The 27453-nt window shown below is 40.0% G+C and overlaps 1 protein-coding gene across 4 annotated transcripts in view; it reads left to right on the top strand.

The window, feature by feature from the left end:
- The window catches only part of znf608 (zinc finger protein 608), a 50465-nt gene extending 23502 nt beyond the window's left edge, over positions 1-26963 (top strand). Inside the window, exons 2-9 of one of the 4 annotated variants that reach the window (XM_023343907.1) lie at positions 3086-3356; positions 8024-8111; positions 10061-12482; positions 13287-13731; positions 19647-19825; positions 20957-21059; positions 22160-22216; positions 23611-26963. In XM_023343907.1, coding sequence (XP_023199675.1) covers positions 3086-3356; positions 8024-8111; positions 10061-12482; positions 13287-13731; positions 19647-19825; positions 20957-21059; positions 22160-22216; positions 23611-23630 — 3585 coding nt within the window. In that variant the 3' untranslated portion in view covers positions 23631-26963. Of the gene's footprint in view, positions 1-3085; positions 3357-8023; positions 8112-10060; positions 12483-13286; positions 13732-19646; positions 19826-20956; positions 21105-22159; positions 22217-23610 lie in introns of those variants that run through there. The other 3 variants (XM_023343906.1, XM_023343908.1, XM_023343909.1) reach the window with 3 other exon arrangements.
- The last annotated feature ends 490 nt before the right edge of the window (positions 26964-27453 follow it).

Raw genomic sequence — 27453 nt, 5'->3', positions numbered from 1 at the left:
TATACTGTATATATTAATGGTGTATATATTTATTTAGTAAAATTTATGACTGTTTGTGTCTTGTCTGTTTATGGAACTATGGATGTAAATTAGAATTGTGCTAAATCTGGTTTATTTGTGACAACATTGTACGTTTGTTAATGTCCAATTTAAGTAAAATCAATCAAACCATAGCGGGGCCCAACAAGGGCCAGAGGGTCAGGTTGGTTTGAATAGCTTATTTTTCCTTAACAAATAAAATCATAATGTGAAAAAAAATAATTACTCTGGTTACCTTTGTTTATTATTCATTTGTACATTTAGAGTCTTTAATTTTGGCAGTTTCAGCGCTCCATACATTCGTTAGTAGAGAAAAAGGATAATAACTGATTTTGTAGTGATTATGAAGAAACACACTTTGTTGCACATTACCACCTATTTTATAGTATTTCTGCTCTTTAAAATGAGAAACTTGTTGAATTTGGCGTTTTGTTTTTCTCTCCCAGGAGCAGCTTCGTGTTTCTATCGTCAGTTTTCTGTGTGGCTGTTTCAGCCGATCACTCCTGCCGTTTTGTTCAGCATGTTTGCAGAAAGCAAAGCTTCAAAAACCGCCGGGGATCCAGAGTTTTTTGTTTTTGTTGTTAATTTGCTCTGTGAATTTGTGGAAGACGTCTTTGGAGGTGTTTGTCAGCAGCTGTGTGGGAGTGAACAGGTTGTTTCAAGAATCACAGAGGAATTAATACCTTTTGTTTTATTGCTGTTTAGAATTGTAAATTTGCAGAGCCTGGGAAGGATTTTACATAAATTTAGAGCAGCACGCAGCTTCTCAATATCCCTGGATTAAAAGCTCTTAATGATGGCTTTCGAAGCATTGATTCGTGCAGCTAAAACAATTATTTTTCAAAGTTAAGCCAAAAGTAAACATCACTGATACTGAGGAAAAATGATAAAGTCCAAATCAGTTGTTTCTTGTATTAAACTAGCTGATAAAGCTGCAGGAAACCAGAGATGTTTTCACAGCTTTGCCTCTGGTTTTACATTTTAAATTAAAAAAACACTCAAGTATATGTAGATTTAATGTTGTTTTTTTTGGCAAATTGCGAAAATGATTTTTATGGCTGCAAAATAAAATGTAAAAAATATGTTTTTTCTTCAAACATATTGAAAATGTACTCAGTTGTAGTCGCTTAAGACTTTTCGTACAAAATTAGACATTAAAAGACGCAAATAAACAAATAATTAAATTCTTTTTTAAATCAGAAAATAAGCACCTTATTGTCTAAAAAGAAGAATATAACATTCCTCTAGTTGATCATTTGTAGTAAAATAAACTTCTAACATCAAAATGTGATATTTATTGTGTAGTTTTGGTTTATTTATTGCTCTCAATGTGTTGCGTCTCCAGTTAGTAATTAGTTGATTACTAAATGAGTTGATTATTTTAATCATCGATTAATCCGATTAAAGTAGACAGATGTATGTTTAATCTGTTTATCAGAGAATCCAGAAGAGTTTTGGGTGAAAAGTTTTTCCTTTCAGATGAATATATGTTACAGAACCATGTAATGTTGCATCATTATGACGGACTTTAATGGTTAAATCATTATGAAGAAAATCTTTGTTGCTGTTGAAACAAAAAGTAATCTGAAGTCTTTTGTTTTTCCTGCTGAGGAAATGAGAGATTTCCTCTTGTCAGATGTAAGGAGACATGTGAGCCACTGATTGATCCTCATAATGACAACAGAGACTCGACTTCTTTTTCTGGGAAACCTCGGAGCAGCTCTGAGCGCCGGACCTGATTTGTGACGAAGGCTTCCTTCATGGGTCTTTAAATCACTCAAGAACAAATGCAGCGAGATTTCTGTCAGGCTTGTAATCTTTATTAAGTCGTGATGATGGTGAGAAGACGCCGCCGCTGCTCTCTCAGCAGACTTATTCCCTGCAGCGGTTGTAATTGTTCTCATAATAAGTGCTGGTGATAAGACCTGAGCGCTGGAAGCCGCCGGTGACGAGGATTTCATTACATGTTGCCATGGTGATAATGATAGTTATGACTGTTTGAAAGGCTGAAAACGTTGTTCGGGGTTTTATTAAGCTTCAGTCGCGACTAGACAGTCTGTAAAAATAGAAATATCTCAAAATAAAACACCAAATATTATGATTTAAACTCGAGAGGAACTTTCTGTTACAACAAACTTTAATAATTGTATTAATAGAGTGGCTTTCTAATTTGTATATATATATATATATATATATATATATATATATATATATATATTTATATATATAATTTTTCTTATTAAAGGATATAAAAAATCTTTCATTCATTTAATACTTTGCAGTTTATAGAACAGTGTCCTTGAGTTAACAGCAACTTATTCCTTTTTTCTTTATAATAAAGCTGATGAACTTTATTCTCACCTTCATTATTTTTGCTCAGTGACTCAAGTCACTTCTTTTAAAATGTTCAGATAAATTTAATCCTCCTGTTTGCATGAGACCAGAGAAAAGTTTGCCTTGTCAGGATTCCTCCACTCATGACTGACAGAGAAAGGAGAAAAAGATCAGGAATATGAAGTTAATAACTGAAGAAATGTGGAAGATTTAATTAATGCCACATTTAATGAAAATGTGTCTTTTAAAATATGTTCTGTTCTACGGAAAAGGATTAGGGACACTTTAAAAGAGATCTGACTTTGTTCTCAGAAGATTAAAGTCAAAATTTAAAAAAAAAAAGAAGCAAAAAGGCCTGAATTATGAAATTAAAGTCAGAATTGTGTGGAAAAAGTCATAAGTTTGAGAAAAATGTCAAATTCTGAAATTAAAATGAAAATTTTGAAATTAAAGTCAGAATTTAAAAAAAATCTGAATTTGGAAATTAAATCAACAATTTTGGGAAAAAGTCAGAAGTTCAAGAAAAAAGTCAGTAATTTCAGGTTACAAGTCAAATTCTGAAATTAAATTGAGAATTTTGAGAAAAAAGTCAGAATTCTTTTTTTTTTCAGTGGCCCTAATGCTCTTCCGTACTGTACAACCGAAGAAAAATCCCATTTAAATGATCAGAAACCTTCGTTATGAATCTAATGAAAGCGTTTTTTTATTTCAGATGGACCCCATGTTCACAGTCCCAGCCCCCCCGGCTCCAGGCCACCCCGGGGCCCCCGGATCCTCCCTGCCCTCTGTCCCCTCGTTCTCTTCTCCGGCCTTGCCCACTTCCAACCCCAAGCCTCTAACGGTCCGGACGCGGTCCGTCGGCACCAACACGCAGGACGGAGGCGCTCCGGGCCCGGCGGACGGGGACCCGGCCTCCTTGGGGCCCTGTCAGCCCGGAACCAGCGTCAACCTGGAGGGAATCGTCTGGCACGAGACGGAAGAAGGTCAGGAATGTTCTGGAAACTTTACATCTATGGCTGGAAGCAACACGGACACGCGATTAACCGATTAATAATCATAAATAATGTCATGTTCAACAGATTCTATATTTCAAAGTATATTAATATTTTAACAACCAGCCCAAACCTTTTCATTCAGTCCTACGTCTTCAAAAGCAGAAAGCAGAACCTGCAGAATCCGGCACCAAAGTCAATCAAACAATTCAGACTTTAGTAAAAGTCAATATTTGTGATTTTAATTTAATTTTGCAACAGAGATGTCTGGGAAACTTTACTAAACTTTACTAAGCAGAAACCCGCCCAATCTGGCAACACTGCCATAATGGAGGGAATCTCCATGGTAACCGCTGACTCAGCATTTTCCTTTTTTTAACCTTTCTGATCTGGATTCTTTGATTTTTCTATATTTTTGGTGATTTTCTCAGGAAATCAGAAAATATTTTGATTCCTCAATCAAAAAATAAAAAATATAATCAGTGACAGATTTTTCTTTACCATTTTAAAAACTGAATATTTAAACATTATTTTTGCTCTTTCAGAGACTCGCTTAATTAATGAATTAATGAATTGAAGAGTGTGTTTGTGGGGGTTTAAAATGCTCCAAGAAGAAAACATGAGGCCTGTTTCTGTTCCAGGTTTTTCAGTTTATTTGCACTTTAAAAAAAACCTGGAAAAATAACCCAAATCTGTCTCAGTGTGGAGCGGGAATCCTCCAGAGAGGCCTTTCGGTTCAAATGGAGAAGAAAAGCAGAACCAGATCCAGTCCAACAGTGCAAAACGGTACCGTGGGACTGCTGGGCTGCGGATCAGATGGGCAGATGATTCACCGGCTGATCCGGGCGCCGGGCGCTTTGATTTCCCGTTAACGAGGACGCCGCGCCTCTCCACGGAGGCGTAATGAATAAATCTCCGCCTCGTCTCGCTCTGCCAGCCGCCGAGCCTCTGATGCTGGCTGCTGGTTTTAGTGGGGAGAAGCGTTTGAATCCCAGCCCAGCGTTAATTAACGCGGAAGAGGCAAAACAGAAACAGAAATAAAAAGGGAAAATATGTCTCCTGTCTTCAACCGGGGTCAAAAAGGCTCTTAGATTAAGTTTTATGGAGTGAAAAAAGGCTCAAAATTTAGGTAGTTAACTCAGATTAAGCATCAATAATGAAGCTAATATTTCTTAAACAGAAAAATGACAACTGAAGTTCCTAAATGTGGATCAATCAGACAAATAGAAATGGTGAGAAGCAATCATTGGGTGAGAAATAAAAACTCTTTAATCATCCAAGTCATTTATTTAACTTTATTCATTATAAACTGTTTTTTAGGGAAAATGTTTTAGATTATATTAGAGCTGCAGTATTTTATAAAATATATGTTCTAGGTATTTGTTGAAAACTGTCACCATGTCATGACAGAATATGAGACACAATATCTGTGAAAAAGTTGATGACTCTGCCTTAACTTGAAACAACCAATCAGAGCCAGGGGGCGGGGCTTAATGTTGTTATTTACGCTCCGTCTATGCCATGCTACAGTTAGCAGAGCCTGTTGTAAATGCTAAGGCTAGTTAGCATAGCCTCTGATGACAGTAAGACAGCAAGCTGCTTCTTTAGGGTCTGCAGGGGGTGAATCTCTGCTTCTGAATGGATCTGATTGGACGCTGGAAAACACTATTGTAGTGTTCAAGTTGTGCTAAACCAAGTTAGCCAATCAGTGAAGTTACTCAAACCTAAAATAGCATCTCAGTGCTAACATGTAGCAGCAGCACAGATGCTAATGCTAATGTTAGTGTCCACATGTCTAAAGAAGTTTCTAAAACACCGGAAAGCTGAATTTCTAACATTTCCCTCCAATCTAATGTTTGAATATCAGATTATAAACAATAAATATATTTACTGTTGAGCTAACATGTTTATTTATTCAACAATTTAGCAGCAAAAATGATTTTTGAACTGTTGCTTACTGTATGTGGTGGACACATGATTATAATTTTAAAATGTGATGATTAATCACAGTTAAGTTGATCAAAAAAAATGTAATCAAGTCTCACTACCAGTTTGAACAAATAAATACAATATATTGTATTTATATTTGTATTTATATATTGTGTTTATAAAAGATGGCAGGAAAGTTGGATCATTTAAAATAAAAAAACTGAAGGAAAAGTTTTTTTTTTCATTCATGCTGTTGGATGGAGGGACAGATTCTCTGCCTGCAGCTCCAGGATAATTGTTTGGTGGTGGAGGGATAGATACGACTGGGAGGGGGGATGCAGGTTGCATGTTAATTAAACTGAATACTAATTGGACAGACAGAAAGGAGATGAAGAGCTGCTCTTCTTCCTCCTCTCTGCAGGAGTTCAGACTGAGGATCTTTAATCAAACAGGAATTGGCTTCAACCTCAGACTGTCTGTCTGGATGCTGGAGACTCAGTCAGCTAGAATCTGATTTGACCTCCGAGAAATAAACGGAAAAATCATTAGCAAGGTAAATATTTGGCTTGAAGTAACAATTTTAACAACTTAGTTTATAAACTAAACAATTAGTTCTGAGTCAGATAAATATTTAGTTAACTCTGGGTTGGCTACAAAGCTAGTTAGCTCAGAGCTAGCTAAATATTAAGTATTTAGCTTGCTAATAAAATATATGGTTAGGTAGCTAACTGTGTAGTTAACATGCTAAATATTTAGATTGAAGCAAAGCTTTTAATTCGAGGCAAAACTTAATTTACAAACAAAACTTTTAGCTCTGACCTAAATATTTAGTTAGCTCTGGGCTAGCTACATATATAGATAGCGCACAGCTAGCTACATATATAGATAGCGCACAGCTAGCTACATATATAGATAGTGCACAGCTAGCTGCATATATAGATAGCGCACAGCTAGCTACATATATAGATAGCGCACAGCTAGCTGCATATATAGATAGCGCACAGCTAGCTGCATATATAGATAGCGCAGAGCTAGCTACATATTTGAATATTTCATTAGATTTCTTATGAAATATTTAGTTTAAAACTGTTGAAAAATGTTAAAGTTTTTTCTTGAAAATTTAAGAGATTAATCTCAAATGTTCTTTTCTCTTTTTGACTTTCGGAGCTCAGAAATGTCCTAAATATTGTTTTGTTATAAATGAACTACTGCTGCACATCGTTCATAACTGAAGGGGTTCTAGAATCTTTACTTCCAAAATAATAAAGGCTGTAAAGAAATAAAAACAGGAAACAGACCATGAAGTGTTTAGAGTTGTGGATCTGCTCTTTGGACGCCCTGATGTTGACATCCAGTGTTTTGGTTTCTTCCCAGTAAAAGAGTAAAAATAGAAACTGTGTCACTTTCAGACCTGATGAAGCTTCAGCTTGTCAGAGCGACGAGGGAAACCTTCTCTGGCTTGAAAGATGCTAACACACAATTTATTTTTATTTTCTTTTTAGCTGTAGAAGACACTTTTCATAGAGTCACCAGGTGTTTTGTTCTGGGGAAGCCACATTTCTAACTGAGGAGCGTCTTCAGTGTGACAGACGGTTAAACTGCCACTTCACCGTCTCACTGCTGGAAGAGCTAATGAGCAGGAAATCGGATCTTCAGGGCAGTTCTGGTTGCTGTTGACCGAGAGACCAAATGATGAGGCTCACACTCCAATTCGACATCGACTGAGATTTATGAATCAGAACCGAGAGAGAAAGAAGAACAGAGAGTGAGAGAGAAGTCATAAACATGAAGATAAACACAATTATGTCTTTGTAAACACACAGAGAACACAGCGGGCAGATGGTCGGACGGACAGACGTCCGTCCGTCCATCTCCATGTTGAAACCTTCCAGGAACCAGAAATCTGCTCTACTCTTCACCATCATCCGGTTTAAATCCTCTCAGCTTCCTCTTCATCTTCTCTTCATCTCCATTTCATCTCCTCTTCCTCGCCTCTCAGCTCCGTTGGTTTGTTGTTTCTGTTTCCGGCCTTCTTCCTCTCATCATCATCATTCTTCATCAGAAACAAGCGAGAGCTAAGAACAGAAATCCTGCAGGCCATAGAACGAGGATCTTGCCTCTCGATATTCGGTGGAATAATCTGTCCGAACACCTGCCTGACTGAATAACATCCATCACTGGATCCTGTGAAGCACCGCAGCGTATTTTTTATTTTTCTGTACTTCCTGGTACTTAGAGCTGTATTAATCTGATGTGGTGTCTGTTCCTGTCAGGATTGTTGGTTTGCTGTCCCTCCTTTAGCGCTGGAAAAACATCAAAGTTGCATCTGGAATAATGTGCTATGATACATGAAGGGTTGCCTTAGTTACAGAAGGAAACTGGAAGAGTCAGACAGCAAATGAACTTTAGTGAGTTTAATAGAATAATATGTAATGGACGCCGTCTGAACATTATTTTATAAGAAAGGAGAGACAAATGTTTGTTCTTCAGTTCCTATAAATAAATGAGGAATATTTCATTTTGCATTCACACTGATGTTTGGTTTCTCCCTCTGCAGAGAGATCTTCAATAGAACAGTCATGGACTGTAAGGCAGCTAATTTGGGATTAGTAATCTGGTTTTGGAACCAGAGGTTAAAGTATCTGGTCCAGGATCAGCCTTTTTAAAATTAATTTTAACATTGCAGTATTTCTAACCTGAAGGTTCTGGTTCTGTGTGGTCCGATTCAGGTGTGCTGGTGGTGAACGTTACCTGGAGGAAGAGAACCTACGTGGGAACTCTGCTGGACTGCACCAAACACGACTGGGCTCCTCCGAGGTAAACATTCACCTCGTCTTCTACTATGGAAACGACTGATTTGCATTTCCTCTTTTTGTTCTTTTTTGTGACATTTTAAAAGTTCACACAACAATTGGATGGAAACATGGCTGCTGATTACAATCAGTTAATGAATGCGTTTGATTAGCAGCACCTGGCTGCATCAGATGCAGATGTAAGCAGGAATGCTGTCCTGAAATGACAGACGGAAACCTGTTGTCTCTGTTTCTACACGTATGAAATCCTCCTGGTGGAGATAAACACAACGAAAGAGTTTAAACTGTGTCAGTTCAGCCTGATCCCGGGTGTTAAACCGAAGACCACTGCTCCGGTTCGCAGGACAGAAACTTGTTTTTTCTTTATTGCTGCAAAGATGATTAAAGGTGTAAGTTGTCTCAGAGGGTTTCAGCCGCTGTTCGGTGATGAGCTTTAATAAAAACACTCTCAGCTCTGCATCCAAAGCGTTTTATAAACTGAGTGCTGCTGAGTGGGAAACGTGACGGTGCCTCCCTCGCTCTCCTGAAACCTTTCAATTATTGCTGCTGTATGTAAGTGATAGTTGTCATGGCAATTACAGCTTAATCTCCAAAAGTGGGGACTAAATTGCTTTTTTCATTTCGACTCGTCTCTCGGCGGAGACCGAATGCAGTTTCATAACGTAGTTCAATGGAATAAAGCTCCTTTTTTTCTTGTTGATTCATTTTCTGAATTAAGTGAAAAAGATTAACTAAAATCAGACAAACTTCTGTAGAAAATGTGCTTCTGAATCACCGTCACTCTGTTAAATAAAGGCACGAAAGCAGGAAATATGGTTAAAATGTCAAATAAATAGCTGGAGGTTTTGGCACATATTTCAGCAGCAACTGTGCAAATAAAGCATTTACAAACATCACAGGAAACCTGAGATGTCTTCTTCTTAAAAAATCTAAACTGAATGTGCTCTGGATTATTTAACACCATCCGGTTCTGGGAAAAAGTGCAGCGAAGACTGCATTAAAGGGTCATTATGGATGCAGAGCCGCAGCATCAGCAGACAGATTCCTGATATAAATAACAGCACGTATTGGAGTGTGGAAAAGCAGCGTTAAGATGCGAAGCGCAGCAGCGAACAGCATCAAAAGACTTCAAGGTAAAAGGGGAACGCAGTGTGAATACGAAACGACTCAAAGACAGAGATAATGGTGAATTTTACTGATTCTTTCATGTTTATCAAATAAAAACAGGCTTTGTGCAGGAAAAAAACTATGTTTGTGCTTAACGTCAGGGTGAAGTGGTTCACTTTGAGTTGGAATCTGATTTCAGCTCATTCTTGGTTAAAATATGAAGTGCCCTCCATTTCCACCCCAATTGCTCATCATTTTAAAATGTTCAGCCAACGTTGTGTTTGGGTTTCCAGTTCAAACACAATATAAAACCCTCCCAACTCCAATAATTGTGTAAATTAAATGATGTCCATCGACTGCTTTTTAAGACTTTTCACTGTGTTTTTGCTGTCGTTCCTAATATTCTGACCAGAAGCAGATCCCACTGCAAAAAACTTGACTCTTTGAACATAACAAGACTTGTGTTTTTTGTGGCATTATTTAAATCACAATATTGTTCTGGGATTTCTGTTTTACAACACCACTACATAGTGACACTTGATTAACCAATGACTGGACATTGATGATGTTCCGTTTGAGAGATTCTAGTTATTTGGGGGTTCTTGTTGGTGGAGGAGGCGGCTACCCCCTACACAATCATAGGGGAAATGCTGCACACACATATATGAACCTTGTATATAACAAGGTTCATATATGTGTGACAAAGTTCAGCTCAACTATGATGCTAAGCTGTGGTTCAATGTGCTTTAAAGGTTTCTACTAGTGAGGCCTGCGGTAGCCACTGGGGATGGCTGTTGTGTTGGGTCTAATCTAATCAACCTATCTGCTTTCTTTCTGTCTCTCCAGGTTTTGTGAGTCTCCTTGCAGTGATCCAGAATTCCCCGGGAGCCGCGGACGAGGGAAAAGAATGAGAATGGCCATGTCTGAGCGGCCCTGCATAGAGCCGTCCCATGCCACTAAAGTCAGAGGTCTTCCACACCACCGGAGCCGAGGAGGCGGCGTAGCGGGATCCATCCACAGCAAAGGACGGAGGGGCAGCCTGAACCTCATCAACAGCAACGGCAGAGCACCTCCTTCCTTCTTCACGGTCGATGATGTTAAAGCCACCAACGTAACCTCCTCTATTCCTGCCGGGAAGCGAAAGAACAAACCACCAGCCGACTTGGACCTAAGTCTTGTTTCCTCGGACGACATTAAAAACGGGAATGGGAAGAGGATCCGAGCGAAATCCCGGAGCGCCCCTTCGACGCCTTTGGGCAAATCGGACCCATCTTTCATGGATCCAGGAGGAGGCTGCGCTTCCTCTCCTCCCCCGCCCATTCTCATCGACTGCCCACATCCAAACTGCACTAAACGCTACAAGCACATCAACGGCCTGCGCTACCACCAGACACACGCACACCTGGAGGCGGAGGAGCAGAGGAAGCCTGAGCTGGGACACTCAAAGGACGGAGACGGTGAGGATCGACTATCAGACTGTGAGGACAACATCGGCAACTTGACGTATGAGCCCCCAGAGAACAGCACAAACACTCACAGCTCCTCCAAGAAATCCACTCCTCTCTACAAGGTGACTACGGTGGGGTCACCTAAGAACAGACGGTTACTCCTCAGCACGGACCACAGTCCTTCCGCCAACTCCAAAACCAGAAGAACCTCACTCCTGAAAGACGGTCTGATTGATGACCTCAGCAATCTGCCTATCATTTCCAACATGACTGTGGTTTTAGAGAACTGCATGATCCCAGACAGAAGCACGTCTGTAGAGATGCCGAAACTGGAAGCAGAAGGACTGATTGATAAAAAGGGAGGAGCATCTGATAAAGGTAAGAAAGCCAATGGGAAGGTGGAAAAACTGTCCAAGTCCAGGACTAACCGTCCAATCGCTCCAGCTCCAGCTCCACCGAAGCTGATTGCCATACCCAACACAACATATCCGACCAGCACAGCTGATGTTGCCCCCCCACAACAGTCGTCCCCGGTGGCTGCCATTGGCCTCACTAGTAAAAACCTTTCCTTAAAACCCATTAAACCAAAGCTTAGCATCGTAGTGGAGCCAAACCTTGTCAAAGCCACAATGGTCACGTGCAAAGAGACCAGGAAAAAGGAAAAACGGAAGATAAAGGACAAACATAATAAAGAACCAGCAAACAGAACTCCCAATGGTGATAGTACTGTGATCAAAGTGGAAGACGTTGGAATTGGACTTAAAGGTGGCATTAAGGAAATATCCGGAAGTCTTCTGAAGGAGCACCTTAGCAAACAGGATGTAATGAACGGACTCTCAGAGAGCCAGGAGAGCAGGATGGCCAGCATCCGTGCAGAGGCTGATAAGGTCTACACTTTCACAGACAATGCCCCCAGTCCTTCTATCGGTGGTTCGTCGAGACTCGACTCAAGTCTAGCAGCAGACGGAGGCAGTAAGAACGACAGCCCTGCCTACTCCGATATCTCAGATGCCGGAGATGATGGAGGGTCTTCTGAGTGTCGCTCAGATGGACTCAGGTCCAAGTCCAGCTCCTCGTCTTCCTCCGAGGTGAGCTCCAATAGCAACTATGCTAACTCTAGTAAAACCCCTCCCACAGCTTTGAAGGAGCCCCAGTCCCCATACTACCATGGCTACGATCCCTACTACCTGCAAGGGTACATGCAGCCCGACAGGCAGAGCAGCGGGGCTGTTGCTTTCCATAAAAACTCTCCTCACGACAGCAAAGGGAAAGACAGGAAAGAGGACATTAAAGACGATGACAAAAATTCGTCCCACGAATTCTCAGATCCTAAGAAAGGTGACGGGCCTCCTCAGTCTCAGCTCCAGCTGGCGATGAGTCAGACCCAGACGGCTCTGGCCCAGTCCCTGTACTATGGCCAGTACTCCAGAGGTCTGTACATGGACCAGAAACTTTTACTGGCTTCCAAATGCTGCGACCAGACCCTAACTGCCAAGCAAAGGGGACAAGGGTTGAGGGACACTGAGGATGTTAAACATATGGTTGGGGTTTCAGCCAGTGGGGTCTTGCTAGGTAAAGGCCCGGATGGTGCTAAAGGTTGCTGTGCCAAACCGGTTCTTTCCTATGTGGAGATGAGTGAAAGGGGAGAAAGGGGGCAGAGTCTGGGCGTAAAGGTGGTGCACAGTGGCATAGTGGACCAGCACCAGGTCTCAATGAAAGACTGTGATGACATCAAGTCACCCTCCTCTTCCTCCTCTTCTTCATCCCTCCACAATCCAAACAGTCAGACTGATCTGGACTCAAATGTTTCGTTTTCCAGTGTAAGTTTCTCCCTCTGTTTATAACCCGCCGCCGCCGCTGATGGTGTTGTTGGTGTGCTTTACTGACTGCTGTTGAGTGTCACAAAGAGATTAACCTCACATTGTGTACAATAGGTGCTAATATCAAGGACCATGTGACTTCTGTGCTGCTATAGCTCTACTCTGATATACTACTTCAGTTGTTTCCAATGCAAATGTCTTTTAACGTTTAGAGTGAGATTTATTGGAGGAAATGTGTTTTTTCCAACTTTAGCTGTAAAGGAACAAAAAGCTTGTGCAGTTTTGGTACCAGTGTCATCCCTTTAACCGAGCCGTGTTGAAGAGGTTGCTCGTTTTTCCTCCAAATTGCTCTAAACTCTTCACTTAATCATGTGTGAGACGCCACTCTCTGCCTCACATCTCACTGCTGAATGGCCGCCTGCTGTTGAAACGTCGTCATCCTTCATCAACATCTCATCCAGAGCCAATGATAGATGGTCTGTCTATGGCTCTGTTCACTCAACTACAGTGTTTCCTCTATAGTCATTCAGCAGCGGTGGGCCACCGTTGAGAGAAATTGTCAAATGAACAGATGAAAGTCATAAATTACCCTTCGCTTGTACTTAAAAAGCACTAAAGAGACAATTTGCTGATGCTTAAATAGAACGGTATCTAAGTTTAGCCCTCGCACCTGGCAATGTAAGCAGGACCGAGACGTGGACCGAAGTCGAGCTGACCCGAAAAATGGCTGCCACCCACCACTGTTAACAAAGAATTATAGGGGAAACACTGAACCAGCACCAACACTTGTCCCCATCAATCTAGTCCCCAGACGGCCCCGCCTGGGCGCACCGCCTCGCGCTCAGCAAATATTCAGAGCTTCAGAGTCAGCACGGGGAGAATGTCGAGGAGGGGGAAGCGGGCAGTGGGAAGGAGTGGGGCGCTACCGTGGAGCCTGCTGGGGCCAAGATGACCTCAGGTGGTGTAGATGCTAAAAAACCCAGAGCTCACGGGCTCCAGGACTTCCCGCCCGTCACTGACACGGAGGATTCAGACCGACAGGAGGGCCTGGAGGACCAGGACCAGGAACCCACTGGAGGGCTGTCAGAGGAGTCTCACAGTACCAGGGCGGCAGTGTCTCCTCCCATGAACCCCCAGCAGCCCTACATCCAGTACCAGCACACCTCCTACTCTCCCTACCTGGCGATGTGTGAGGGCAGCGGGGGCTCCTACAGGGGAGTGTCCCCAACGCTGGTCCACAACTACCCAGGTAACAGACAGACATCAGCTGCCTGCATATTTAGACTAAATATATATTCATAACCGCAGAAACGTAAAGTAACATCTCTTCCCTACGACATGAAGCCAAAGGAAAAATACTTGCATTTTATGTAATGGCCAACGATGAAAAATAATGCACAGCTTAAAGGGGCAGTATTATGTGTTTCCAGGCATATTGTGCCATTTTATAGTCTGTAAAACTGACTTCCTTAATTACCACCTCGAAACTGGGGCTCTGTCTCTTTAAAATCTCCTGCTCTTTCTGAAGCTCTGCACAACATGGCTCCTCTATTAAAAATAATGGGGGGAAAAAACAGTTTTAATAATAATAGTAAAGATTTTGGCTAAATTAGAATTGATTTTAATCACAATTCAAACTGTTACACGTCACTAATGTAGCGAGATTTATTTAACATTAGTATTGTTGACTTTAATCTTTTAAATTAATTTAAATAATCTTTGTACCAACCAAAATCAAAGGGTTTTGCATATTTTTCTGTAGGTTTTGTTTGGATGCTTTCAACACTACAGCAAATAGAAAATGCAGCACTGATCTGATCTTTTTCCACAGTTCTGTGTGTCTAGGCCTGTTGCAATAAGCAATAAATCAGTAAATCAATTATTCACATAATAAATTAAAACAATATAAATAATTTCCATTTGCATGATTTATTGTTTTTCTCTCTGTCTACCAAAAAGTCTTCAGTCTGGTGTTTTGGTCTCAACTAGTCATTTTTGTGAAGAACTTCACAATTTATTTTATTTGTTGTTACTTTTGTTTTGTTTATTTATTATTATTATTATTGTTATTATTATTAGGCCCGAGCAGCAAAGCGCTGCGAAGGCCTATTGTATCTGTACTGTTTCTTATTAGGCCCGAGCAGCAAAGCGCTGCGAAGGCCTATTGTATCTGTACTGTTTATTATTATTATTATTATTATTCTTACCCCCTCTTCGTGCGCCTTTTTGGGGGCTTTATCATATTCAAAAACTCACCAAACTTGGCGGAAGCGACTAGGCGGTTTAAAAATTTTGAATTTTAAGGTCGCCGCAAAAATTGCAAAAAAAATTGCTCAACGGCGGCAACTAGCAATTTTCAAAAGACCCATTGCTATTCACTTACTTCATCGTAGAGACTTGAAATTCGGTACAGTTGTAGAGCTCACTAAGACGCTCAGAATTTACAAGTAATGTCATAGTGCAAATATCGCAGGAAGTCGGCCATGTTGGATTGAAGGTCCATTTCGGACCCTGATTTGGCCGTTTACAGCCTTCGTATTTGATCGAACTCCTCCTAGGGATTTCGATTGATCGGCTTCAAACTCGGTCAGTCTGATCATAAGGCATGTCTGATTTAAAGTTATCAAATTGGTGAGTTTTGGAGCATGTTGAAGGGGGGTTAGCAGGGGTCAAAGTTCACCTACACGCCATGAAACAAAAACCTCTTATATTTCCTATACAAAAACACATAGAGGGACCAAACTTTCAGTGATTGATCGTCATCGGGTGTCCTAAAATACCCTGCAGTGAAATTTTTTTTTTATGTAGGCCACGCCCCCTGAGAGCAGGAAGTGTAATGTTTTACTGTGAACGGTCGCTATCTTAGCCCTTTGACCTAATCAACATGAAACTGTGTCCAGAGACAGAAGACATGTTGGTGTGTTGTGGATTCCAACCCCGACCGGCTGCGATGAAGCAGGTGGGCGTGGCGGCGTTGCGAACGCCATCGAATTTCGTTTGGCTCTGAATTCCACAGTTTCGGGGTGAGCTGCTCCAAACTCACTAGGATGGATCCTTATCCACCCGCCAACAGGAATCCATAGCGAAATTTGGTGGGCGTGGCCTAATTTCTCTATACGGTCCCCTAGAATATTTTAAAAAATCAGCCCCAAGCGATGCTTTAACTTAGAATTACGAAACTTGGTACACATGTGTATCTTGTCAGGACGTACAAAAAAGTCTCTTGGAGCCATGCTCTAAACCCAACAGGAAGTCGGCCATTTTAGATTGAAGTTCATTTGACCTCGATTTTGACGTTTACAGCCTTCGTATTTGATCGAACTCCTCCTAGGGATTTCGATTGATCGGCTTCAAACTCGGTCAGTCTGATCATAAGGCATGTCTGATTTAAAGTTATCAAATTGGTGAGTTTTGGAGCATGTTGAAGGGGGGTTAGCAAGGCTCAAAGTTCCCCTGTGATCGACTGTGTAATACAAAGGGCTTTGTCATGTGTAGGGCAATGCTGCCCTCTGGTGTCGAATTACTGACATTACTGAAATAGTTTCATTATTTCAGTAATTCGACACCAGAGGGCAGCATTGCCCTACGGAATGAAAGAGTTCAATTTTGTTATGTAGGAAAAAATTAAAAATTTGTAATTCTACTGTGAACGGTCGATAGCTTCTGCACCAAACTTTGCACGAGTGACCCTGGCGGGATCCCTGACGACCCTATGTCATCATATTATGACGTCATCTAAGCCCCGCCCCCTCAGAACCGGAAGTGCCGTTTTTTTCCTTGGAAAGCTCTGTTTATGGCTCTCTTGACCTAATCAAGATGATTCGGATGATAAACTCTGTCAATGCTCGCTGCTGGCTGAACCGTGTGGGCGTGGCCAAATGGCGAATATCAGTCCCTCGCCATATACATACGTTTGGCTCTAATTCACACATGGATCATCCGATTGGCACCAAACTGGATATGTATGACCTTTGTTCTGCTCTAAAGAGCCCAACGGGTTTGAGATGTAATTTGACTCCACTGCGCCCCCTAAGTTAATACATGGGCTGTATCTCCTCGACGCATCGACCGATCTGCACCAGATTTTTTGACAGTCGTCGGGGAGCGCTGCCGAACGCATTCACGCGTGTCGCCTGGTGGACGGGCGTGGAAAATGCGCGACAGCTTCTGCGGTGGCTAGCGGGCGGCGGTGCTGGAAACTGCGGCGGAGTTTCTGCGGTGGGGAGTTGGCTGCGGCTCTGGAAATCGTGCGAGAGCTTTTGCGGTGGTCGGAACCCCCGCGGTGGCCAATAGGCCGGAGCGGCGCTTGCTGCGAGGGCCGCCCGAGGCTGCTTGCAGCTTTAATTCTTCTTACGATTCTGCCCCCCTCTTCGTGCGCCTTTTTGGGGGCTTTATCATATTCAAAAACTCACCAAACTTGGCGGAAGCGACTAGGCGGTTTAAAAATTTTGAATTTTAAGGTCGCCGCAAAAATCGCAAAAAAAATTGCTCAACGGCGGCAACTAGCAATTTTCAACAGACCCATTGCTATTCACTTACTTCATCGTAGAGACTTGAAATTCGGTACAGTTGTAGAGCTCACTAAGACGCTCAGAATTTACAAGTAATGTCATAGTGCAAGTATCACAGGAAGTCGGCCATTTTGTATTGAAGGTCCATTTTTTACCTCGAGTTTGACGTTTACAGCCTTCGTATTTGATCGAACTCCTCCTAGGGATTTCGATTGATCGGCTTCAAACTCGGTCAGTCTGATCATAAGGCATGTCTGATTTAAAGTTATCAAATTGGTGAGTTTTGGAGCATGTTGAAGGGGGGTTAGCAGGGGTCAAAGTTCACCTACACGCCATGAAACAAAAACCTCTTATATTTCCTATACAAAAACACATAGAGGGACCAAACTTTCAGTGATTGATCGTCATCGGGTGTCCTAAAATACCCTACAGTGAAATTTTTTTTTATGTAGGCCACGCCCCCTGAGAGCAGGAAGTGTAATGTTTTACTGTGAACGGTCGCTATCTTAGCCCTTTGACCTAATCAACATGAAACTGTGTCCAGAGACAGAAGACATGTTGGTGTGTTCTGGATTCCAACCCCGACCGGCTGCGATGAAGCAGGTGGGCGTGGCGGCGTTGCGAACGCCATCGAATTTCGTTTGGCTCTGAATTCCACAGTTTCGGGGTGAGCTGCTCCAAACTCACTAGGATGGATTCTTATCCATCCCCAAACAGGAATCCATAGCGAAATTTGGTGGGCGTGGCCTAATTTTTCTATAGCGACCCCTAGAGTATTTTAAATGAACAGCCCCAAGCCATGCTTAAACCTAGAATTACGAAACTTGGTACACATGTGTATCTTGTCGGGACGTACAAAAAAGTCTCTTAGAGCCATGCTCTAAACCCAACAGGAAGTCGGCCATTTTAGATTGAAGTTCATTTGACCTCGATTTTGACGTTTACAGCCTTTGCATTTGATCGAACTCCTCCTAGGGTTTTCGATTGATCGGCTTCAAACTCGGTCAGTCTGATCATAAGGCATGTCTGATTTAAAGTTATCAAATTGGTGACTGTATGAGCTTGCTGAAGGGGGGTTACCAGGGGTCAAAGTTCACCTACTCGCCATGAAACACGAAACTCTTATATTTCCTATACAAAAACACATAGAGGGACCAAACTTTCAGTAATTGATCATGATTAGGTGTCCTAAAATACCCTGTGGTGAAATGATGACATCGCTTAGGCCACGCCCCCTGAGAACAGGAAGTGTCATGTTTTCCTATGAACGGTTGCTATCTTACCCCTTTGACCTAATCAACATGAAACTGTGTCCAGAGACAGAAGACATGTTGGTGTGTTGTGGATTCAAGCCCTGACCGGCTGCGATGAAGCAGCTGGCTGTGGCGGCGTGGCGAAGTGACCTGTAACGCCGATGCCATACGTTTGCTTCTAGATTCCATATATTTCGACCGAGCTGCACCAAACTTTGCCTGACTCATCCTGGTGTGATACCTGACAATGCTATGTCATCATATTATGACGTCATCTAAGCCCCGCCCCCTCAGAATGAATTAGAGAGATCTTCTGTGTAATTACATAATAAACAGTCCATGTTCGTTGTTTGTAGGGCAATGCTGCCCTCTGCTGCCCACTGAAATAGTTTCATTATTTCAGTAATTCCACACCAGAGGGCAGCATTGCCCTACGGAATGAAAGTTCAATGTTGTAATGGAGGAAAAAATTAAATAATTAGTAATTCTAACACAAAAACTCACAGAGACACCAAACGTTCAGTGATTGATCATAATCGAGTGTCCAATAATATCCAATGGTTAAATGATGACATCACTTAGGCCCCGCCCCCTCGGAACAGGAAGTGCTATTTTTTTACTTGGAAAGCTCTGTTTATGGCTCTCTTGACCTAATCAAGATGATTCGGATGATAAACTCTGTCAATGCTCGCTGCTGGCTGAACCGTGTGGGCGTGGCCAAATGGCGAATATCAGTCCCTCGCCATATACATACGTTTGGCTCTTATTCAGGCATAGATCATCCGATTGGCGCCAAACTGGATATGTATGACCTTTGTTCACCTCTAAAGAGCCCGACGGGTTTGAAATGTAATTTGGCTCCACTGCGCCCCCTAAGTTAATACATGGGCTGTATCTCCTCGACGCATCGACCGATCTGCACCAGATTTTTTGACAGTCGTCGGGGAGCGCTGCCGAACGCATTCACGCGTGTCGCCTGGTGGATGGGTGTGGAAAATGCGCGACAGCTTCTGCGGTGGCTAGCGGGCGGCGGTGCTGGAAACTGCGGCAGAGCTTCTGCGGTGGGGAGTTGGCTGCGGCTCTGGAAATCGTGCGAGAGCTTCTGCGGTGGCTGGAACCCCCGCGGTGGCCAATAGGCCGGAGCGGCGCTTGCTGCGAGGGCCGCCCGAGGCTGCTTGCAGCTTTAATTATTATTATTATTTATTTAATCCAGTTCAGTGTTAAATGTTCATTAGAATTTAAAGTTTACTTGTATTGTTGCATCATTATGCCATTACCATTATGGTTTCAAAACAACAATATTATCATTTATTGCAATAACTTCTGGGACAGTTTTCATCGTCCAGTTATTTGTTATTGTGACAGGAATATTTGCTCCTGCTTTGTGTTACGTTCTCCAGGTTTCCACTATCCTCTGTATGGAAAGACGGCAGGCAGGGAGGAGGTGGAGGTGACTCCGCCCGGCAGAGGAGAACCGGCCAGCAACAAGCTGATCGGTGACTCTTCGTCCTCCTCCTCCTCTTCCTCCGTGGAGCTGCTGCAGCAGCCCAGCCACCATTTCCATGGAAAATCCCCTGCTGTGAGAAAACGCTTGCTTCCTTCACGGCCACACTCACACTGCGCCGCTCCTCTGATGTTTGTTTTTCCTTCACATGTTGGATCTGATGGTTACTCTGACAGAAACCCCCCACAGCGAAGGATAAAAAGAAAGACAAACACGACAGGAAGCAGATGTTTTATCTGTTCTTGAAAAAGTTAATTCTAACTTCAAGCAATTAGGCTGACATTTACTGCATAAACACCAGGCATGATTAAACATGTGCCTGGCACTAAGCATCTTTAGTTTCAAACATAAACACTTCTTCCATGAAGTACCTCTGTAAATATCCAGGGCAGCTGAAGTCCAGGAGAAAGTTCTCTGAACACGCTTAATATTAAGATTTCTGGATTAATTTCACTTTTTAAAAATTCTGTGGTTTTTATCAGAAATTATATAAATATACCCCTGGATTGACAATCTGACATGTTACATAAAGTGAAAATCACCAGGAATACAGAAGCAGTGATTGTAAGCTAACAGTGGTGGTCACTTTGGCTAATGCGCTAATAGCAAAGCTAACTGTTTGTTTTGTCATTATTGCTAACTTTGCTAGCTTCCCTAAATGAATTTTTCTGGGCAGATTCTAAATTACTTGGTTGTTTTGTAAACTTTCAGTTGAATTAATTTCTACATATGTGTTTGTAACGTTTGTTACCGACTGTTAGAAATTCTTCAAATAGTCAAACATTAGTATTAATGCTCTTATTTTGAAGTGTCTGTTTACGCAGAAATGCCGTTTCCTCTCTTCATCTTCTCCTCTGTGCAGACCTGCTCCTGGCTCTGATTGGTTGTTTCTGACAGAGCTGGGATCAAAGCAGCTCCGTTTTTTCACAGATTATCTTCCTCCTTTCAAACTGTCACAAAATGGTGATAGCTTTAACAAATATGTCAAAAACATTTATTTTTAAATGTTACATATTGCAGCTTTAAATATTGTATATTTATAACCTAACATGATGATTCTTTACCAGCATGACTCAACGAATCGTTGTAGGTTTAGAACCGGTTCCGGTTCTGATTGTTGTTTGTGAGCTCAGAATCTTTAACGTTTGACCCAATGTGAGTCAGAAAACCCAGAACGAGTCGAGTGTTTGTCTGTTTTCTGCCCAGCCTGGTGAGAAGGGTTCGCCTGAGGAAGACAGAGACATCGAGCGGGAGAGGAACCACTTGTCGTTTGCTCGACACCTCCACACACACCATCACACACACCTGGGTATGAGCTACAACCTGATGTCCGGGCAATTTGATATCTACCAAGGTACAGAGCTGCCGCTTCTTCAGACCTGGTCCCATGTTTTAAAGGCCGTAGCTTAAATTCTAATTCAAAAAGATCTTTTATTAATCCACAAGTGAAATAAACACAGTTCTGCTTCTTTTTTTCTTTTTTTTTACTAATTCCTAAAATAAAAAAGCATAAAAATGTAAATGTGAACAAACCCTGTTCAATGAAGAAGCTTTAGCTAAGCTTGTCTTTTCATTTAAAAGTTGCTGTGTAATATTGTTATTGAATTCAGTTTTGTTTCATTACAGAAATTAAGACTCAGAACCTGTAAATGTTCTGCAGTGAAAACATCTAGTCTCTATCAGATGTGCGATTTGGAATCAAATTAATATCCTGATATCTATTGAGATCTGTGGCGATAACGATATATATCATGATCTGTTTTAGTTATAAAACTTACAACAGAAATGAAAAAAAATCACATACCAATTAAGTGGAATGTATGTGTTAAAACGTTTTTAGGTCGTTTTTGTGGCTGTTATTTATATTTTAGCTGTTTCCCATTAGATTATAAATCTCAATGGTGAGAGTAACATGGAAACAATTATTCTTGTCACAATAACAAATTTTACTGGGTGATAAATTATCCCAGAAGTTATTACAATGAACGATAAAACTGCTGTATTGAGACTATAATGATATCATTCTCAAAGATCAATAAACTGTAAATTATAGTTTAACACTAGAACAAGAAGATGTTTTAAAATCCCAAATAAATAAACAAAACAATATAAATAATAAATAAGATGAATAATAAAGTTTTTGTAAACAAAATTTTCCTTTCAATAAAGGGCTAGTTGAGACCAAAGCATCGGACTGAAGATTTCATCGTCCAGTTTTTGGTAGAAAGAGAAAAACAATCATGAAAGTAGAAATGACTGAGCTCATTTTAATTTATCATGTGATGAACTGATTATGGTTTATTGTGACAGGACTGCTAAGTTTTATTTCAGGATGTTTCATGTTGAAGCATTTTGTGGTAGATGTTCAAACTCTGATTTTCTTGTTTTTTTCTGTTTTCTGTTTTGCAGGTCTGAGCTCCAGGTCGCTGGTGTCCAGCCAGCAGGTGTCGGGTCATTCCTCAGCAGGTCAGACGGAAACTGAACCAGAAAAACGTCTCCGTTCAATACATGCCATGTTTACAAGGCTGTAAAACTGATGACACAGCACACATAACTACTCACCACTGTGTCAAAAAAAACAAAAAAAAAAAGAAAGAAAACATTGCAGTGTCAAAACTAAAGAAAGCAAAATACACATTTTTATATTTTCATGTTTAAACCATAAGATAAAACATGTGAATGGATTATTTTAAGATGTTCTGCTGGATGAAACTGCTCTGCTTTTCCAGAATAAATTAGCAGAAGTTTCATTATTTAAATGCAAACAGAGAGTAAATGATGTTGAGATCTGTCTTAATCAATCTAACTGTTAAACTTTCCTCTCTGGAGAAAATCACCTTCTGAGTAAATGATCTTCTGTCTGCAGTGTTTTCTGCTGCTTTGTTTGAAAGTGTAAAATAATGCAGTGAGAACCTGCCAGGCGTTTTCAGAGCACAATGTGACGATTATGTAATCCAGCAAAGACTGCAGTTACCTGGAAATGGTGGAGATAGAAGAGATTAGCTTCGTTTTCTCCACATCCTAACTCACCAGGTTGGATGCATTTGCTGCAAAGTTGCATCATCACATAAAAAAATCTTGTAAACAAAATATTTTCACTATATGCGTTGTATATTTTGTCAATATTTTAGATTAAAACGCGATTAATTGCAGACCCTACAATTATCTCCATTAATAAAAGCTCAGCTAGCTTTTCTGAAGTATGTGTTTAAAATAACAGCCAAATATAATGTTATTTCTCTCTTTCATTACAAACTCTATTTCAATAATCTTGGTATTAAAATAAATCTAACACTTGGGAGACGCAATCAGAAGAGTAATTACCACAGCAGCTGCTGCAGTTTCAGAGAAAATGAGGAAGAAATGTACAATAATTTGGATGGTTTTGTCCTTCACCAGAATTTGTTTTTATTATACATTATTTAAGTGTTTTAGGAACCATCTTTGTTTTTTCACCCAGTTATAATAAGTGTAGTTTCTGGAAATCCACTGTTAAAATAATAAATAAATAAAGTGACGTCTGACCTGCAGACCTGGGATGTAAAGTCAAATACTCAAATGCTTTCTATCAATTATTTTGGATATTTGCCCGCCACTAGTTTTTGCACTTTGATTCAAGGGTTATATGTATTTTCTTTTAAAGAATTGTTTGGTGTGTCATCATGTCAGATCAAGAGACTCTCTAAAGTCAGGATGAATAAGAGCAGAAATCCTCACAGCTTCATTGAGCGCGTTTCTTCACTCCCAGAAGGTTTTTCCCGCTGAACGTAACTCTGACTGGTTTCTCTCTGAAGTCAAGCAGAACTGAATGTTCCAAACACCTGAACATCTTTATTTTGTCTCTTTCTTTCCCTCCACAGACAGCGAAGGGAAGAAGTAGAACCATGTGACCGCGTCTCACATGAGGGACGGCAGATTTATCAGACATCAATTCCTTGGTGTGGAATAAGCTTCGCCTCGCTGAGAGGCAGGGAACAAACAAACAGAGAAACCTCTTTCATTTCGTACTGATGACATCCACTGGTTTTAGAACAGAGGAGCAGATGAAGCTGCGGGGGACAGATCGCAGGAATGAGACTTTCTTTTTTTTTCGTTTTTTAAAAAGCGGGACTTCTTGTAAAAAGCGAGATGCCATCGAATTGAAATGCTGTGTATAAGATGACATTAGAGCCCTGTGCACTCAGCTTTACCTCTGCTGTTGTGTTTAACTTTATAAAATGCACATTTATTGTAGTGTAATATGATGACGATATGACTGAATGTAAAGATAATAACTCAAACTCACTGTTCTTTTTTTTAAAGCCCCATTGGGACAAAAACAGCATTAGGAAGCTAAAGTGTATAATTATTGTTCTCATTCTGATTATTGAAGTGGTCCTCCCTCCTTCATAGTGCTGACGCTACATTTGTATAACTAACCTGTACTTGAGTGTAACCATGTTGATTGTATTGTCTTTATGTGGGAGTAAAACCTTCACTTCGACTTGCCCAGTGCCATTTACCAACCCCAGTGGTGTAAATATATTCTGTACAGATTTATAGCAGAGCACTAAGATGCTCACTCTGTTGATCACCATGCAGGGGGCAAAGCAGGCGCACCCAACAGGAAGTAGAACCACTAGCCTGTTTATTTCCCTCATCCGCTCAGTTTCTGTTACATATTTTATCAAAAACTTTTGTTTCAAGCAAAACCTCATGTTTATACACACTTACTCACAATTAAGTTCAGATGAAAAAGCATTTAATCTAAAAGAAAAATAAATTTTGTACTGAATTATTAAAACATCAGATAACAAATTTAAGTTGTTTTTTTTTAAATTGTGCTTTGATGCATAGTAGTCCAAATTTCAGCTAACATCATAAAATGTTTCGACTTGTAGCCTGAGTGCTAGCTGTTCTTGCTAATATGACAGGCTGTGATGATGTTTGCTGAAATAAATACGTTAGTTCAACAGGAAGCTAGAGGAACAACATATTTGTTGTAATCTAAATTAAAATGACATCAGCAATATTTTTAGGAGAAGTTTTAGTGGGTTGTTTGAAAATCTACAGGTCCCACTGACAGACCTGTATTAGCTCACCTGTTAGCATAGCTGGTAGCATGATAGCTGTACGATTTTTGGCTACAACATTAAAATATGTTAAAATAATAATAGAAACTATACATTTTATTTATCATATTTATTTAAATGTTTGTTTCTATGTTAGTAACACTGAACAAAACAAAGGGAGTAACTAGATTTGGCTAGCTATTAGCTTGCAAGCCAAAGGTGTTAGCTAACACGATTATTTTACTCGTATATTTTCAGAGGAACATTTAAATTTTATAGGAGGTTGACAGTTTGATATTTAGGTATTTTCTGCAGCTAAAACTAATCATGAAAGAAAAATATCAACAGTTAATTAAAGCTAGTTATGCTACATGCAGTGTATTAGCCATAACAATACAGATTATCAGGTGCTAATTACGGTTACACATTATTTCTCTTTGATTTAAACAAAACAACATTATTTCAACTAAATAAAAAATAACATTCCCATTTTGCGGTCAGTGTTTTAAGAAATATAATGTTTTGTGATAAATATTACAAAAAGGATTAAATGTAATTAATTAAGTTGGATTCAGTTTACACAGTGCCAAATCACAATAAATATTGTCTTATGGTGCTTTATATAAAAACCAACAGGCCCAATTCAAATCTAATCACTTTTATCTCAGTTGCACTTTTGTTCATGTTTGTTTCCAAACAATTCTGTTCCAAAAAGTCAGATTGTCATTTTTTATTAATTATTAAACTTTCTTCAACATCAGTAATGTTAAATGATGATAATAATAAAATTAGATTACATAGATCAAGATTGTCCTTCACAAGACAGGCAACAGGAACATTTCCCTTTATCAATTAAAACATTATAATTTGTAAACTATAAAATCCCAGTTTGTCTTAATTTGCAACTTTTTGATCTAAGTAAGTTTTTGTTGTTATCATTTCTTCCTGACATTGCATGCTGTGTTTTTAGTATCACTGATGTGGACAAAATGTAGCCCAAACATTAAGTTTTAACCTCAATATAAAGTTTATAAAAATAAAATAAAAGTCAGTGTTAAACTGATATGTTTACAAACAGATCAGGGCATTTTCCTTTAGGTAAACTAGGAATTATTTTGACCAAAAACCAAAAATGTCACTTTGTTGTTTGTTACAAGACAGAGTTTAATGCTTGGATATCTTGTTCCTATAAATGTGTAAATTGTTTGTTAGAACATTTACATGCAGCAGGACTGTATTTTTCCAGCTCATGAAGAAGAGTTTTTAAAAACATCTTGTTTTGATTTTTTTTCTTGGTTGCAGTTAAACCTGAGCAGGTCTGGAGATGTTTGATTTTCTTTACTTATTAAGTGATAATTAGCATGTTATAGAACATAATAACTAACTTAATATCTGATGATGGTAAATGGATGCACAAAGTAACTATGGTACACATTTGTGTTGTTAATGAGTGTGGTGGATGTTTTGCCCATTTTCTGCTCCCAGCAGAGCCTCTGAAAAACACAATCAGCTTTTACCTCTGGTGTTGTAACACTGCCAAACCTTCAAGATAATTTTATCTGACCAAGTTGGTCCACAATTATTTTGCTAAAAAAAGAAGCCTAAATAACATGGATGATCATAAATCTTGTCATTTAAAACATCTGGATCAAACTCTTTATTAAATATTTGGCCAGTAGCTGGTTTAAAACTCCTGCTGGACGACTGTAAACACAACGTTAGCTCGCTGACAGCTCACTGTTTTTGCAGCACTTTGATCCTTGCGGATCTCCAAACTCGAGGGACATACCGAATGTTGTTTTAAACTAATATTAAAAAAATTAAGTTCATGCATTTACAAACAGAAACAACGTAAAAACAGCAGAACAAGGCTGAGAACAAGCATTTCTATCAGCGGCTCTTCCACCTTACCTTCAAAGTTTCAGTGCTCATTTTATTACTTGAACTTAGCGCGATGGACTCTGTTTACAAACTTCAATCTACTTTGTGGAGACACTACTGTTGTCTCATAGTGGCTGCTTGTTCTGTTCAGTTCATCCGCCTGGTTTAACCAGTAAATAACGCTCAGAAACTGTATAAACATAAGTCCTGCTGTTGCTTTTTTATACTGTATATGCCTTAATTCATATGGTTGGCAATCATGATTAAAGGATGTTTATATATATAAACTGGTTTGTATTTATTTTCTTCACATTTAAGTATTTACAGAACGAGTTACACACTCATCTCAGAGGAAGATGATTTCACTTGTTTTTTCTTAAGTGTTGTATTAAATACACATATTTTATACATTTAATAAGAAAAAAACAATACAAAACACAATGCAACAAAATATACAGTAATGCCACAGATATGCAGTACACATATGCAGTATTTTTGGGGAACCGTATTTTTACTTTTATTTGAGTAATATTATTATGAATTTTTCCACTCCTGCTTATGTAAAATTTCTGCATTTCAAACATATTGTGACCAAAAAATGCATCAGACACAAACCTAGAATTTATGTCAGAGTGAGACTTCTTGTTTGTAGACAAGCTCTGTTATACTAATGTTATTTTTTATTTGCTGACCCTTTGGTGCCATTTAGAGGTGAAAAGGATATAGTAAATACGTATTTTAAACTGTTAAATAAATATATGCAACACCTAC

The sequence above is a fragment of the Xiphophorus maculatus genome, chromosome 12 (assembly GCF_002775205.1).
Source record: "Xiphophorus maculatus strain JP 163 A chromosome 12, X_maculatus-5.0-male, whole genome shotgun sequence".
Classification (NCBI taxonomy): domain Eukaryota; kingdom Metazoa; phylum Chordata; class Actinopteri; order Cyprinodontiformes; family Poeciliidae; genus Xiphophorus; species Xiphophorus maculatus.
Note: the sequence above shows the minus strand (reverse complement) of the source record. Positions and strands in the feature narration are given on the sequence as shown.